This window comes from Trematomus bernacchii, unplaced genomic scaffold (genome assembly GCF_902827165.1).
Source record: "Trematomus bernacchii unplaced genomic scaffold, fTreBer1.1, whole genome shotgun sequence".
NCBI lineage: Eukaryota > Metazoa > Chordata > Actinopteri > Perciformes > Nototheniidae > Trematomus > Trematomus bernacchii.
The window spans coordinates 210,926-223,877 of NW_022987695.1; the positions used below are offsets into that span (position 1 = coordinate 210,926).

At 39.5% G+C, this 12,952-nt stretch overlaps 1 protein-coding gene across 2 annotated transcripts in view; it reads left to right on the top strand.

Annotated features, from left to right (window-relative positions):
• Window positions 1–12,952, top strand: part of LOC117489245 — a 39,167-nt gene continuing 26,215 nt past the window's right edge. The window contains exons 1-7 of one of the 2 annotated variants that reach the window (XM_034138435.1): window positions 1–97; window positions 287–315; window positions 1,985–2,176; window positions 2,947–3,149; window positions 7,567–7,585; window positions 7,821–8,012; window positions 8,729–8,931. In XM_034138435.1, the coding sequence (XP_033994326.1) occupies window positions 60–97; window positions 287–315; window positions 1,985–2,176; window positions 2,947–3,149; window positions 7,567–7,585; window positions 7,821–8,012; window positions 8,729–8,931 (876 nt within the window). In that variant the 5' untranslated portion in view covers window positions 1–59. Of the gene's footprint in view, window positions 173–286; window positions 316–1,984; window positions 2,177–2,946; window positions 3,150–7,566; window positions 7,586–7,820; window positions 8,013–8,728; window positions 8,932–12,952 lie in introns of both variants that reach the window. The other variant, XM_034138434.1, reaches the window with a different exon arrangement.

The window sequence follows — 12,952 nt, forward strand, 5'->3', positions numbered from 1 at the left end:
TGCAGCGGTCACCAGAGAGCACGTAGCCGCAGAAAGGGAAAGTGAAAGTGCAGAGCAACATGCAAGAGTCAGGCCAGATAAACTATCAGTCTGTTCAGTAAGTACTCTTCTTTTAAGGCTGCTGCATATCTACCATGAAACTGGATAACTCTGCAGATTATACAATTCTAAGGTAATTTTAATTAAGTCTCATGGACCAACGCACGCTTTTTTAAGAGATAGAGAAGAGTGTTTGTGACGCATGTTTGAAGTGTGTGTACTAAAGGTTTCCATTTATCTTCCTCAGAAACATGGACGGCCAGAGACAGAAACAGGGTAAGAAGTGTCTTTAGAAATGAACTACATGTACACATTTACTCATCATTCTTGCAACTTTGTACACATTTCAGAGGTGGCCTATTTTTTTACGACATTTTTAATGACTTTACAGATTACAATTCGTCCTTCCTGTCTAAAGAAAAGCATGTGTCTCTAAATGTGATGACTTTACATGTCAATTTATCCGCGTCAAATGTAAGGATTAGCAGGATATACAGCCTGTGTTATATAACAATAACACCCTAAGAGGGGCCATTTTACTGCACGATGAATACTTTCACTTTCAAAATTCGAAGCTCAGTTGCTGCTAATACTCACACACAGCTTTAAATATACGACTTTAATTTAGTTTCAGGGTGTGGGCACTTTAACTTGAAGGACCTATGTGTAGGACAGGGCGGAATTATTGTCAGAAATGGAATATAATATTTACACAATCACATGATTATGAAGAAGGTTGTGCTTTGATCTTGCTGGACTAAATTTATAACCATCATAACGTTGTGCTTGCTACGAAGCTTCTCCCCAATATTCATAATTCCAATGGAAACCCTCAATTGGCTTTTTTTTAGGCTTTTTTTCTTCTTGGTTGGCATCGAAAAATGATAATAATTCTTGCAGATCATAGTTGTAATCTGCATTTTCACCACTAGATGTCACTAAAGCTACACACTGGTCCTTTCAGTCAGTGGTTCCCAACCCTAGAGGTGCTTAAGGGTATTGCAGGGGATAGGAAGAAAGATTAGGGATTGAAATATACAGTATTTCCACACAAAAAAACATTTTAAAATCAATTTTCATAAGCCTGGTGTCCCGCCCCCAGAACTATCAAAGCTTATGAAAGACAAGCAAGTGTCAAGTGTCTCAATAAAAGCTCTTAACATAGATGTTGAAACTGCTAGAAGTGAGTCTTAATATTATTATTTTTCACTCACAATAAGTGTAAATGTCAAGTTTAAATACATTTGTATTAAGGGTGAGGTATACAAGTGATTTTCATCTAAGGAGCAGTTGGGTTAAATACAATAACAAAACGTTTAACATAACATTTTAAAATTCTTTATTTCTACCCTTTTAATTTCTCTTATGTGCAACGCCTTGTCTTTTATGCTGCTGCCACGCAAACATCTCCCAAATTGGGATCAAGAGAGTACATCTTATCTTATTTAATCACAGATAACAGTGATTCGTATAGAATAGTGACCAGCACAAGGGGAACACGAGACAAACAAGTTGCCTTTAAGTGAACAAAATAAGTACTTTTCCACCATGGTGTTCTTTCAAGACTGCAATATTCCAGTATTATAGACAATACACTACATTTAGTCATTAAAATAAAGCTGCTTTGCTAATATTTCTGATACTTTTTTAATGGTTTAACGGATAAAATGCAGTGAGATAGGAGTTGGTTGTTGTGATAAACCAACATACACCTTTACAACTGGATCTCTGGTCGTTAATAATGACAGAGAGGTCAAGAACAAAAGCAAGCATATTGGTCCGTTATATTATGGGAAGATGTGAAAACTTCACTTCTGTATTTTTGCAATGGAGTCTGGTGGCTTTTGAAACTTTAAGTCACACTTTTGGACATGGTTCTTCTGCATCTGGGTTTGTGGTATGAAGCTAAACAAAATTACTCAAAACAAATCTTCTCTGTGTTTAGTGCCGGGGAGGAAATTCCATGTCTCCGTGGCAGGATGTACCAACGGTGCTCATCAGACCTATGTTAATGACCTCAAAGGGATGGGTCAAATCGAGGTGATCTCTCCTGAACAAAGTGACTACTTGGTGCTTTTCTGTCCCATCGCGTCTCAAGTTGGAAAAGACATCGGAGAGGCAATGGACAAAATCTCAGGTAGGAAATGTCTAGGACGATGATTGCCCGATTTCCCACTGGTTATTCAAAGGTACACAGGGAAATGTAAAAAAACGTTGTGTTATCTGTTAGAAAAATCTCACTCGTCACCGGCTTGAGCTTCAATATCAGGATCCATGTATTTATTATCCTCTCAAGAATGGAAGTAGTCAAAACAAAAAAAGTGAATTTGTTGGTATTTTTGTCAAAATGTCAATATTCTGACTTTTTCTCAAAATCTCAAAATTCTGACTTTCTCAAAAATATGTATTTTTCTCAAAATTTCAAAAATATGTATTTTTCTCAAAATCTCAAAATTATGATTTTTTCTCAAAATGTTAATAATCACTCGTCACCGGCTAGAGCTTCAATATCAGTATCCATGTATTTGTGATCCTCTCCAGAATGGAAGTAGTCATCACATACAGAGCATCAACTAGTTCCTGAACAGTGTCCTTCACATGCTGATATCCAAGAGAGGGAGTTACACAGTCACAAGATGGAGGAATATAAAGCAGTATTCAATGTTTAGTTCAGATTAGCTCCACGTCAGAAATGATCATGCTTGTCATATGTCTATCTCCATAGAGGCTGAATCATCATGTTAATCACATAGCTATCATATGCCTCAAACAGTCCTGATGCTCTTCTAGGTAATCATACATCCTGTCATGTACACAGCTACAGTTGGGATACCTTTGTTATCATGTGTACTCTGATATTGGAAGAGTACCTTCAGTATTTTCCCAACATTATCTCTGTGCTCACAGGTGGGAAACCAATCGTTCTGGTGGTGATGCATCACACCTACGACAAAGATCATTTTGTGCCTGAAAGCAGGAGACTCGTGGAAAACCCGGATGTCATCGTCACCGTAGACGTTCTGTTCCATGAGAGCAACATGCTGATCTGCAACCGCAATGACACGGCCTGGTCTAAGGTCAAGGATGTTCTTGTGGTTTCCCCTGGACCGGTAATCCATTTCACACACAATCAATGTGAAGAGAACTGATCATGTGACTTTAAAGGGCTAGTTTGGACGTATAGAAGTGCGGTTGTATGAGGTGTTTATCTATAGGCATTGTATCAGTTACAGTAGATGGCGGAGCGCACCTCAAAAAAGGGAAACCCAACGTAAATAATGAAAGATAATTCTAAGTGTACGGTATATTTGGAATATCTTCAGTGCTTAACCTCTTAAGCCCGGCGATCCCCCCATTGGACCCCTCCCACTTTTTTTTTTTTAGATAATGTCTCAGGGCTTCTTAAATTTATGAAACTATTAATGTGTAGCACTCTCATAATAATAATAATCTCAGCTAACTGAAGATATGAACCATTTTTAGCTAAAAGAAACACAACAGTAATACCAAGCCTTAGAATTAGCATTTTGCGAAAAAATGCTAACTAATGCTAACGGAGTTTTGCACAGCACTCACTCTCAAAATGCCCTTATTACTTATCGTAACTGCACAAACAAGATATCCGATTAAAGCTGAGACTCCACATATTCCATACATGTAGTGTCATCACTGTACGACCCCGAATTTGCGGAGCTTTCAGCCAGAAAAGAGAAAGTAAACAACATCCGGTTTCAAAAATATTACAATAATTACATCTTACCTTTTTTGATTTGTGATCAAAAGTTGTGTTCAACGGAATAAAAACGCCGCTCAAGGTTAATCCAATGTGTCTGTGTCACGTAGAATTTTTTACTGATAATACATCATCATATTTATGGCAATAAACTGGGTATAAAGTTTTGCAGTCAAGGCTTGTACTTTCAGATGTGCTTCCTTTGTTTCTCTATTACCTCCGCAATGGTAATGTTTACGTAGATTTTGGAACTGCCCATCGGATTCTATTGGATCTAATGGTTAAGAAAAAGGTGTAAATCACTCAAATCGACCAATGGGTTCCATAGATATGCTCCTGCGTAAAGTATAAATTGTGAATCCCAGCGGCACACACATTACGCAGCAGACTCTACGCAGTGTTTACTACGTAAAGAAGAGGAATTGCAGCAGCACCCAGAGCGCACAGAGCGGACAGCAGATAACGGAGCAGACTACAAGATTGGCGTTTAGGACTTTTGCTATACTTGCTCTATACTTGTAATAATGGCTTGCAGGAAAGAGATGCTTACGACTTTACAGGCAATGGAAATGGTGACTAATGCTGACAGCGATGCAGACATGTTACCTGTTGATTCTGAGTCAGACGACGAGGACCTCTTGCAGCCAGAACGGAACCCGGAGCGTTGTGACTCTGATGATGAAATTCCACCACGGGAAAGGTATGTAATCTCTCTGTTTTTATCTATTACTTAGTTATTTGGTGTACGATTATTCATATAGTTAATAAATAATAATACAGCGCTATAATAAAACTATTATTTTCTGCCTTGCTCATGAGAGTAACAGCTGGCGAAATTACAGCCTCGCCTACTGATTTTAATTTAACCATATATCGATCGTCGATTTCAAATGTGTGCTCTAAAATGGTGTTTATAAATGACTATTATCATTATTATAAGCAAGACAATAAATGGCAAACATATGTAGAAAATAAACGTATTTAGTTGGAGTTTAGTTCTGTGGGAACATCATTTTTAGGAGACAGGGTTGGCATGTTTACTGCCAAGGAAACAGGAATTACAGGAATTAATCTAATCTCTTGGTTTTTCCACATTTCTTTTCAAAGTGATGTAGATGAGAATGAAATGGCTCTATAGTCACTAGATGTGTTGCCTTCACACATTCAAAATGGCATGTTTACTGCCAAGGAAACAGGAATTACAGGAATTAATCTAATCTCTTGGTTTTTCCACATTTCTTTTCAAAGTGATGTAGATGAGGATGAAATGGCTCTATAGTCACTAGATGTATTGCATTCACACATTCAAAATGGCATGTTTACTGCCAAGGAAACAGGAATTACAGGAATTAATCTAATCTCTTTGTTTTTCCACATTTCTTTTCATAGTGATGGAGATGAGGATGAAATGGCTTCACCACTGCCTACTTTCACCCAGCCCACACCTGCCACACCTGCATCACCATCACATTCCTCCAGAAAGAGATCTGCACCAGTATTGGCCACTCAGCCTGCATCCAAAAAGCCCTCACTTCCAAAGCTACCATCGTCTGGTTTCTACCAGCTTTCTGCAGCGTCAGATGCATCTGTAAACCAAAGGAAGCGTGGCCGAGGTGGGGCTCCCGCTCCTCAGCCAGGAAAAGGAAAAGCATCAGATAAATGTGTAAAACGCAGGAAGCGTGGCCGAGGTTCTTCCTCTTCCAGAATGACAGAAGAAGAACTCGGGTGGCACAACAGAGAGGAGAATGACCAAACACCAGAGCCACTGAATTTCACACCAGCCAGGGTCCCAGGCCCAGCGCTCGACCCCACTGTAGCATGGTCTCCCCTCTCCATTTTCAGACTTTTTTTTAGCGCTTCAGTGGTTCATACAATCATTTCCAACACGAACGCCAACGCCCTGAAAAGACTGCAGGCTGGAAAGAAGCATGTTTGGAAAATGCTGACTGTGAGGGATTTCTATGTTTTCCTGTCCATTATAATTTTCTCAGGCCTCGTCACCGTTCCCAACCGATCGGACTACTGGAGGAAGAAATGGCCATATAACTTCAAATTCCCAGGTGATTCGATGTCCCGGGACCGCTTCGGAGCCATCATGTGGTCACTGCACCTGAGCAACCCTGAAGAAGACGAGGAAAACGTTCGCAAAAGGAACACCGCTGAGTACGACAGACTTTTCAAAATAAAGCCCCTGTACACGGACATCGTTACTGCCTGCAAAGCACATTTCCAGCCCCATCAAAACATTTCAATAGATGAGAGGATGGTCGCCTCAAAGGCCCGCATCAGCATCTACACTAGCCCTGCCCTCTTTGGGGATTTGGCCAAAAGAAACATTGGCTGTTGTGGGACCATTCGAAAAAATCGAGTTGGTTTCCCACAGACTGAGTTGAATGGCCTACCAAAGAAGGCTGAAAGGGGAGAACTGCGGTGGATAAGGGAAGGCAAACTCCTATTCATAAAGTGGATGGACAGCCGTGAAGTGACCATGTGCTCCACAGTGCACGAGGCCTTCAGCGGTCAGACGGTCCAGCGGAAAGTGAAACAGGCTGGTGTGTGGCAGACTAAGACTGTTCCCGTTCCTGACGCTGTGTTGGACTACAACAGAAGCATGGGCGGCGTGGATGTGTCTGACGCTTTGATCGGGTACTACAGCGTTCTCCACAAAACTATGAAATGGTACAAGACTTTTTTTTACCATTTTGTGGACATTGCAGTGGTGAACAGCTTCATTCTCCACAAGGAGCTGCACAAGATGACGAGTGACCCCAGCAGGACAAAGCCACACACCCAGAAGACTTTCAGGGAGCAGCTTGCTGCAGAAATGTTGGAATTTGGAACACCTCCACCCCCACCACCACTCACATGCGGGCCCAAGTTTTATGGGAAAGATGTCCGGATCAGGAAGAACTGCAGGAACTGCCATGATGCTGGCAAAAAGAAGGTGAAGACAGCTGTGTACTGCAGGAAGTGTGAGGTCCCTCTGTGCTTCACTTCCAAAAAAAATTGTTACGAGGAATGGCATGCTAAATTGTAAAGTTTTAAATAAATCTGCTCCAGTTGGAGTCAAACTTCATTTTGTATATTTTTTTTTCTTTTTTCTTTTTTTTTTACAACAGTTGTATTTGGATGGAATGAATACCTATAGTGATAATTCAAAGTAATAAAATGATTTTTACAGTGAAAAAGGTCAAATGGAACTGATGGTTCCCAAATTACCCAGAGGTGAGTCCGCCTGGACTTTATTTTTCTAAATCTCTCTAAAAAGGTCAAATGTATCTTGTTTTGCATCAATCTTGATACAGGGTACTTATTATATTTTGTACTTTGGATTCCTAAAGCTTTTAGTCTACTAACCCATCATCCAAGGGTGGTTTTCACTATCTGTAATGGGTTTTTTTTAGGCGGAGATAGAATTTACATGTTTTTACTATGTTCCATATGAATTTATTTTAAAATAAAAACATCTATATTGATTTCTGACACTACTTCATCCAACTCACAGATGTAACCTTGCTTTGAGAAAAAAGATTATTAATTTCCCCCTTTTAGAAGTGAAGATATAGTCTTTGTTGTGTAAGTGGCATTTTCGAGCCTGAAAGCTGAAAAACAGGCTCAGGGCTTAACAGGTTAACCTTGCCATAAGCTCTAACTATACCTTATAAATACCTCAATAAACCCCAACCAATAACATTCAAACTATCCCTTCAAGAGGTTAGGAATCATTGCTGTGGTTTACCTCTGAATGGATGAATTTCTTCTGAATGACACTCGTTTTTTTTCTTCTCTTTCAGGACAGCAGCTGGCTATCTTGTAAGTATGGCTTTAATAATAACCTTCTATTTTCAGATGACAGTTTTCCAATATCTACATTAATAAGCCATTGCCATGTGAAAACCTTCTGTCTATAGTGGCTGTGAAGTGATATTTACCTAGTAGTACTCACGTGTAAAAAAGAGAAGCTATTAGGAGGTTAAAACCGGTGTTTTTTAAAGTTAGAATCCATTTAGTAACAAAATTACTCAAAACAAATCTTCTCTGTGTTTAGTGCCGGGGAGGAAATTCCATGTCTCCGTGGCAGGATGTACCAACGGTGCTCATCAGACCTATGTTAATGACCTCAAAGGGATGGGTCAAATCGAGGTGATCTCTCCTGAACAAAGTGACTACTTGGTGCTTTTCTGTCCCATCGCGTCTCAAGTTGGAACAGACATCGGAGAGGCAATGGACAAAATCCCAGGTAGGAAATGTCTAGGACGATGATTGGCCGATTTCCCACTGGTTATTCAAAGGTACACAGGGAAATGTAAAAAAACGTTGTGTTATCTGTTAGAAAAATCTCACTCGTCACCGGCTTGAGCTTCAATATCAGGATCCATGTATTTATTATCCTCTCAAGAATGGAAGTAGTCAAAACAAAAAGAGAATTTGTTGGTATTTTTGTCAAAATGTCAAAATTCTGACTTTTGGTCAAAATATCAAAATTCTGACTTTTTCTCAAAATTCTGACTTTTCTCAAAATGTTAATAATCACTCGTCACCGGCTTGAGCTTCAATAATCAGGATCCATGTGTTTGTGATCCTCTCCAGAATGGAAGTAGTCATCACATACAGAGCATCAACTAGTTCCTGAGCAGTGTCCTTCACATGCTGATATCCAAGAGAGGGAGTTACACAGTCACAAGATGGAGGAATATAAAGCAGTATTCAATGTTTACTTCAGATTAGCTCCACGTCAGAAATGATCATGCTTGTCATATGTCTATCTCCATAGAGGCTGAATCATCATGTTAATCACATAGCTATCATATGCCTCAAACAGTCCTGATGCTCTTCTAGGTAATCATACATCCTGTCATGTACACAGCTACAGTTGGGATACCTTTGTTATCATGTGTACTCTGATATTGGAAGAGTACATTCAGTATTTTCCCAACATTATCTCTGTGCTCACAGGTGGGAAACCAATCGTTCTGGTGGTGATGCATCACACCTACGACAAAGATCATTTTGTGCCTGAAAGCAGGAGACTCGTGGAAAACCCGGATGTCATCGTCACCGTAGACGTTCTGTTCCATGAGAGCAAAATGCTGATCTGCAACCGCAATGACATGGCCTGGTTTCAGGTCAAGGATGTTCTTGGAGTTTCCCCTGCACAGGTAATCCATATCACACACAATCAATGTGAAGAGAACTGATCATGTGACTTTAAAGGGCTTGTTTGGATGTTTAGAAGTGGGGTTGTATGAGGTGTTTATCTATAGGCATTGTATCAGTTACAGTAGATGGCGGAGCGCACCCCAAAAAAAGGAAACCCAACGGAAATAATGAAAGATAATTCTAAGTGTACGGTATATTTGGAATATCTTCAGTGCTTAACCTTGCCATAAGCTCTAACTATACCTTATAAATATCTCAATAAACCCCAACCAATAACATTCAAACTATCCCTTCAAGAGGTTAGGAATCATTGCTGTGGTTTACCTCTGAATGGATGAATTTCTTCTGAATGACACTCGTTTTTTTTCTTCTCTTTCAGGACAGCAACTGGCTATCTTGTAAGTATGGCTTTAATAATAACCTTCTATTTTCAGATGACAGTTTTCCAATATCTACATTAATAAGCCATTGCCATGTGAAAACCTTCTGTCTATAGTGGCTGTGAAGTGATATTTACCTAGTAGTACTCACGTGTAAAAAAGAGAAGCTATTAGGAGGTTAAAACCGGTGTTTTTTAAAGTTAGAATCCATTTAGTAACATATTATATCATAATACCCAAAATATCCTAATTCGTATTTTCTTAAGAAGCTGCAAATCAATTTGTATCTTGATGCTGAACTGCAGATCAACAATTGATAAAACTAAACTAATGAATGTTGCTCACTCTAGGATCAAATTCTAAACGTGCCGTACAGTTATTTGACTATTATATGATGCTAACGATTAGCTGGTTTAAAAACCCCAACAAAAAGCAATGTGGGTAGGTGTGTTGAAACGTAGTGTGGTGACTATTGCCACTCAATATCACAGAGGGAATGGCTGAACTGGGTAAACTAGTTGGACGCGTGTGATTGCTTTCAATACCATTTATTTTCTAACAAACACGGTCAAAAAACTGTTTGCTCTTCCCAGTCCCAGATCACCCACCTGAACCAGGGACATCAATTATATTCTGTGGCCCCATTACGCCATCTAGTGTTCAAAATATAACAAATAACATATGTTTATGTTTATCTTTAAGGGACGGGTGTGCCGCAGAGGGTTATGCGCATGACGTGGTCGTCCTTGGCAAGACCCTTCATCCCAGATCGGCTACAGTATTGAGTAAGTAAGTCGCTTTGGATAAAAGTGTCTAACAAGTGACATGTAATGTATGTTTATTTAGGATCCCCATTAGCTTTTGCTCTTGAAGAAAGCTACTCTTCCTGGGGTCCGACACTTAAAACAATACAACAATACTCAACACAACAACATTCAAGACATAAGTCCTGACATCATTAACAACATCACACACATCATCAACAATCTCATCCACTTTCAACATCAAACTCAGCCAAGGATGAGTGCACAAGACACCCACCAGTACAAAGCATGAGATAAAAATAAATTAGGGTTCACAGTTCACAAGGGGTACATGCTCATTAGTAGATGGCACTTCAATCTCTTCTTGAAAGAGGCTCTGGACTCTATGTCAGCAAGGTAGTTTGGCAATGAGTTCCATTGTAGCTCTCTAAGTCACAGAAGAGTTCAGAAGATGTGTCCTGGGTTTAGGTGCCAGGAGATGGCCTGATGTAGCTTGTCTAGTCTGATGGTCATGCTCGTCTCTTGTGTAAACTATTTGATCATAATTGGACATTTTCCAATTTTTCATTTCTCAACCAGAAGCCGTGATAGATTTCTATGCATAACTCCAATATGAGTGTAATGGCTGCAACACGTAGTATAGATTCAAGATTCAAGGGTTTTATTATCACGTGCACAGCAGCTACAGTGTAGCTATGGCAATGCAAAGCTTAGGTTCCTCCAACAATGCCACATATTATATATACAGGACATAAGACAACATTTTTTATAATAATAAAAAAATAAAAATAGTGCAAATGTAACAGAGTACGATACATTTGAATAAAATAGTGCAGGTGAAAGAAAAGATTGTAAGTTTAAATAGTGTACAGAGAAATAAAATAATATAACTACTAACATATAGTTAATACCTGTGGGTTTCATGAAATGACACGTTAACTTCTATTTGTTCTTGAAATGACTCATATTCTTCATTATATGATATTTTAAGATTGAGGTACTATAGTTTTACTAACGCTGGTGATGGCCATCTTTTGTATTAGAAAAAATTATGAACATGTGACTCCTAGCAAGATGCCAACCAGGCTTTAAAAAATATATATATTGAAAATGACTAAATGGACAAATGGCCAAAGCTGTAAAAAAACAGATTGTAAAAAAGTGTATTTTATTTCCTTTGTAATAAGAAAAAACCCATGTGATCTAAATCATGTTGTGCTTGCTGTTGATATGAGATGACTGATTGATCTTTTCTTTCTTTCAGTGTGGATGATTATTGGAGGAATTGTTGTTGTTGTTGTTGTTGTCAAAATCATTGTGTCCGTGGTAGCGTCGGTGTCGCGTACACAGAAGTAAGAAGACCTCTGGGGTTTATTATTCCAATAAATGCATTTTGAAGGGACTAAAGTGCATGTGCAATGCATTTGCAATCAACGGGAAATGAAGGATGCTATTAAACTATTAACATAGATGCTTTTGAGCTGAAGCTTTGGATCACTGATGTTTTATCTAAGGTGCATTAGAGAAGAATAGATGGAAGAATAACAAACCTGCTTTAAGTAAATGACACTTACAAATTCAAATGAAATTCAAGTTAAACTTATAAGACAAACCTGTCATTCGTTGAAAAGTCTTTAAAGTCTATTATTGATAATGTTCCTCCTGTCAAAATTGGCACCGAAGAAATCTTTTAAACAGAGATTTTAATGTAGGTGAATGGGTACAAAAGTGTTAAATGAGAATGTTAATTCAGTGTGCTTTTGAGATATACAGATTTGTTAACATAATGTTTAAATGTGTGCAGTAGAGAAGTGTGTGATCAAATCTTATCAAGTTTAACATATCCTAAAATATCTGTAAAACCCTGCTGCAGCTGCTGCTGCTTTGTGCTCATTAAAACATCAACATAATAAATACAAATCAATCAATCACAGTGTCTGTGTACCTGTGTCTCATTGTGGATGAACATGTTTCCAGGGCTGTCCCTGGCCAACATGAGGCCCCACGCAAAGATATATGATGAGGCCCTCTGTTTCGCGGGCGTCGACGGGGACGGGGGGGACGGGGGGGACGGGGGGGACGGGGGCGGGGACGGGGGGGACGGGGACGGTGGGGGACGGGGACGGGTGCTAGGTGGAGCCTGGCAGTGGCGAAACCGTGCCGCGCCACACTAATTGCGCCAGTCTGCGTGATCGGCCTGTAGGGAGGCACGGCCCTGATCTCACGTATCTACTATAATGCATAGCTGATTGTGTTTTATATATAAAATATGAATCTGTAAGGAATTTAAAAGCGAGTATTATCTGATACATGTAATTGAAGCAACACAATGTTTGCCCCTGAGATGTAATGCACAGGAAGTAAAGGCTGATCAAATGGAAATATTTAAGTTGTAGGAGTTTACGAGCAGACTTTGAATGCAGCATTAGGGGGGGTGCGTCCTCCTGACAGCCTGCCTCTGAGAGCTGATAGGCTGCATCAGGGGAGTGGGATATAAGTAGACATTTAATACAAATAATGAAAAGCTATATATCATGCTATATTTAAATGATATATTGTAGGGCCATACCTATATAAGGTATATTTATACGTTTCTGTTTTCAAAATACCAAACAGATCATGCATTTTAGCCATGCCTCATTTCGCTCTATGTGCTGTTTGCTGTCTACGGGGCTGATTCTGTGACTGCAGCTGACCACGCCCCCCTGCAGGAGAGGGGAGCCGTGCTCTGATCAAGTCAAGAGGGGGAGAAAAAGAGATCTCTGTCCTCCGTGTTTTATTATATAGAGTCGTTATTCATTTGTTTTAAAGCTCAATAAATAACAAAGCAGACCTTTGACCGGCACTTTTCTAATTTTGTCCAGAAGATTTAAACT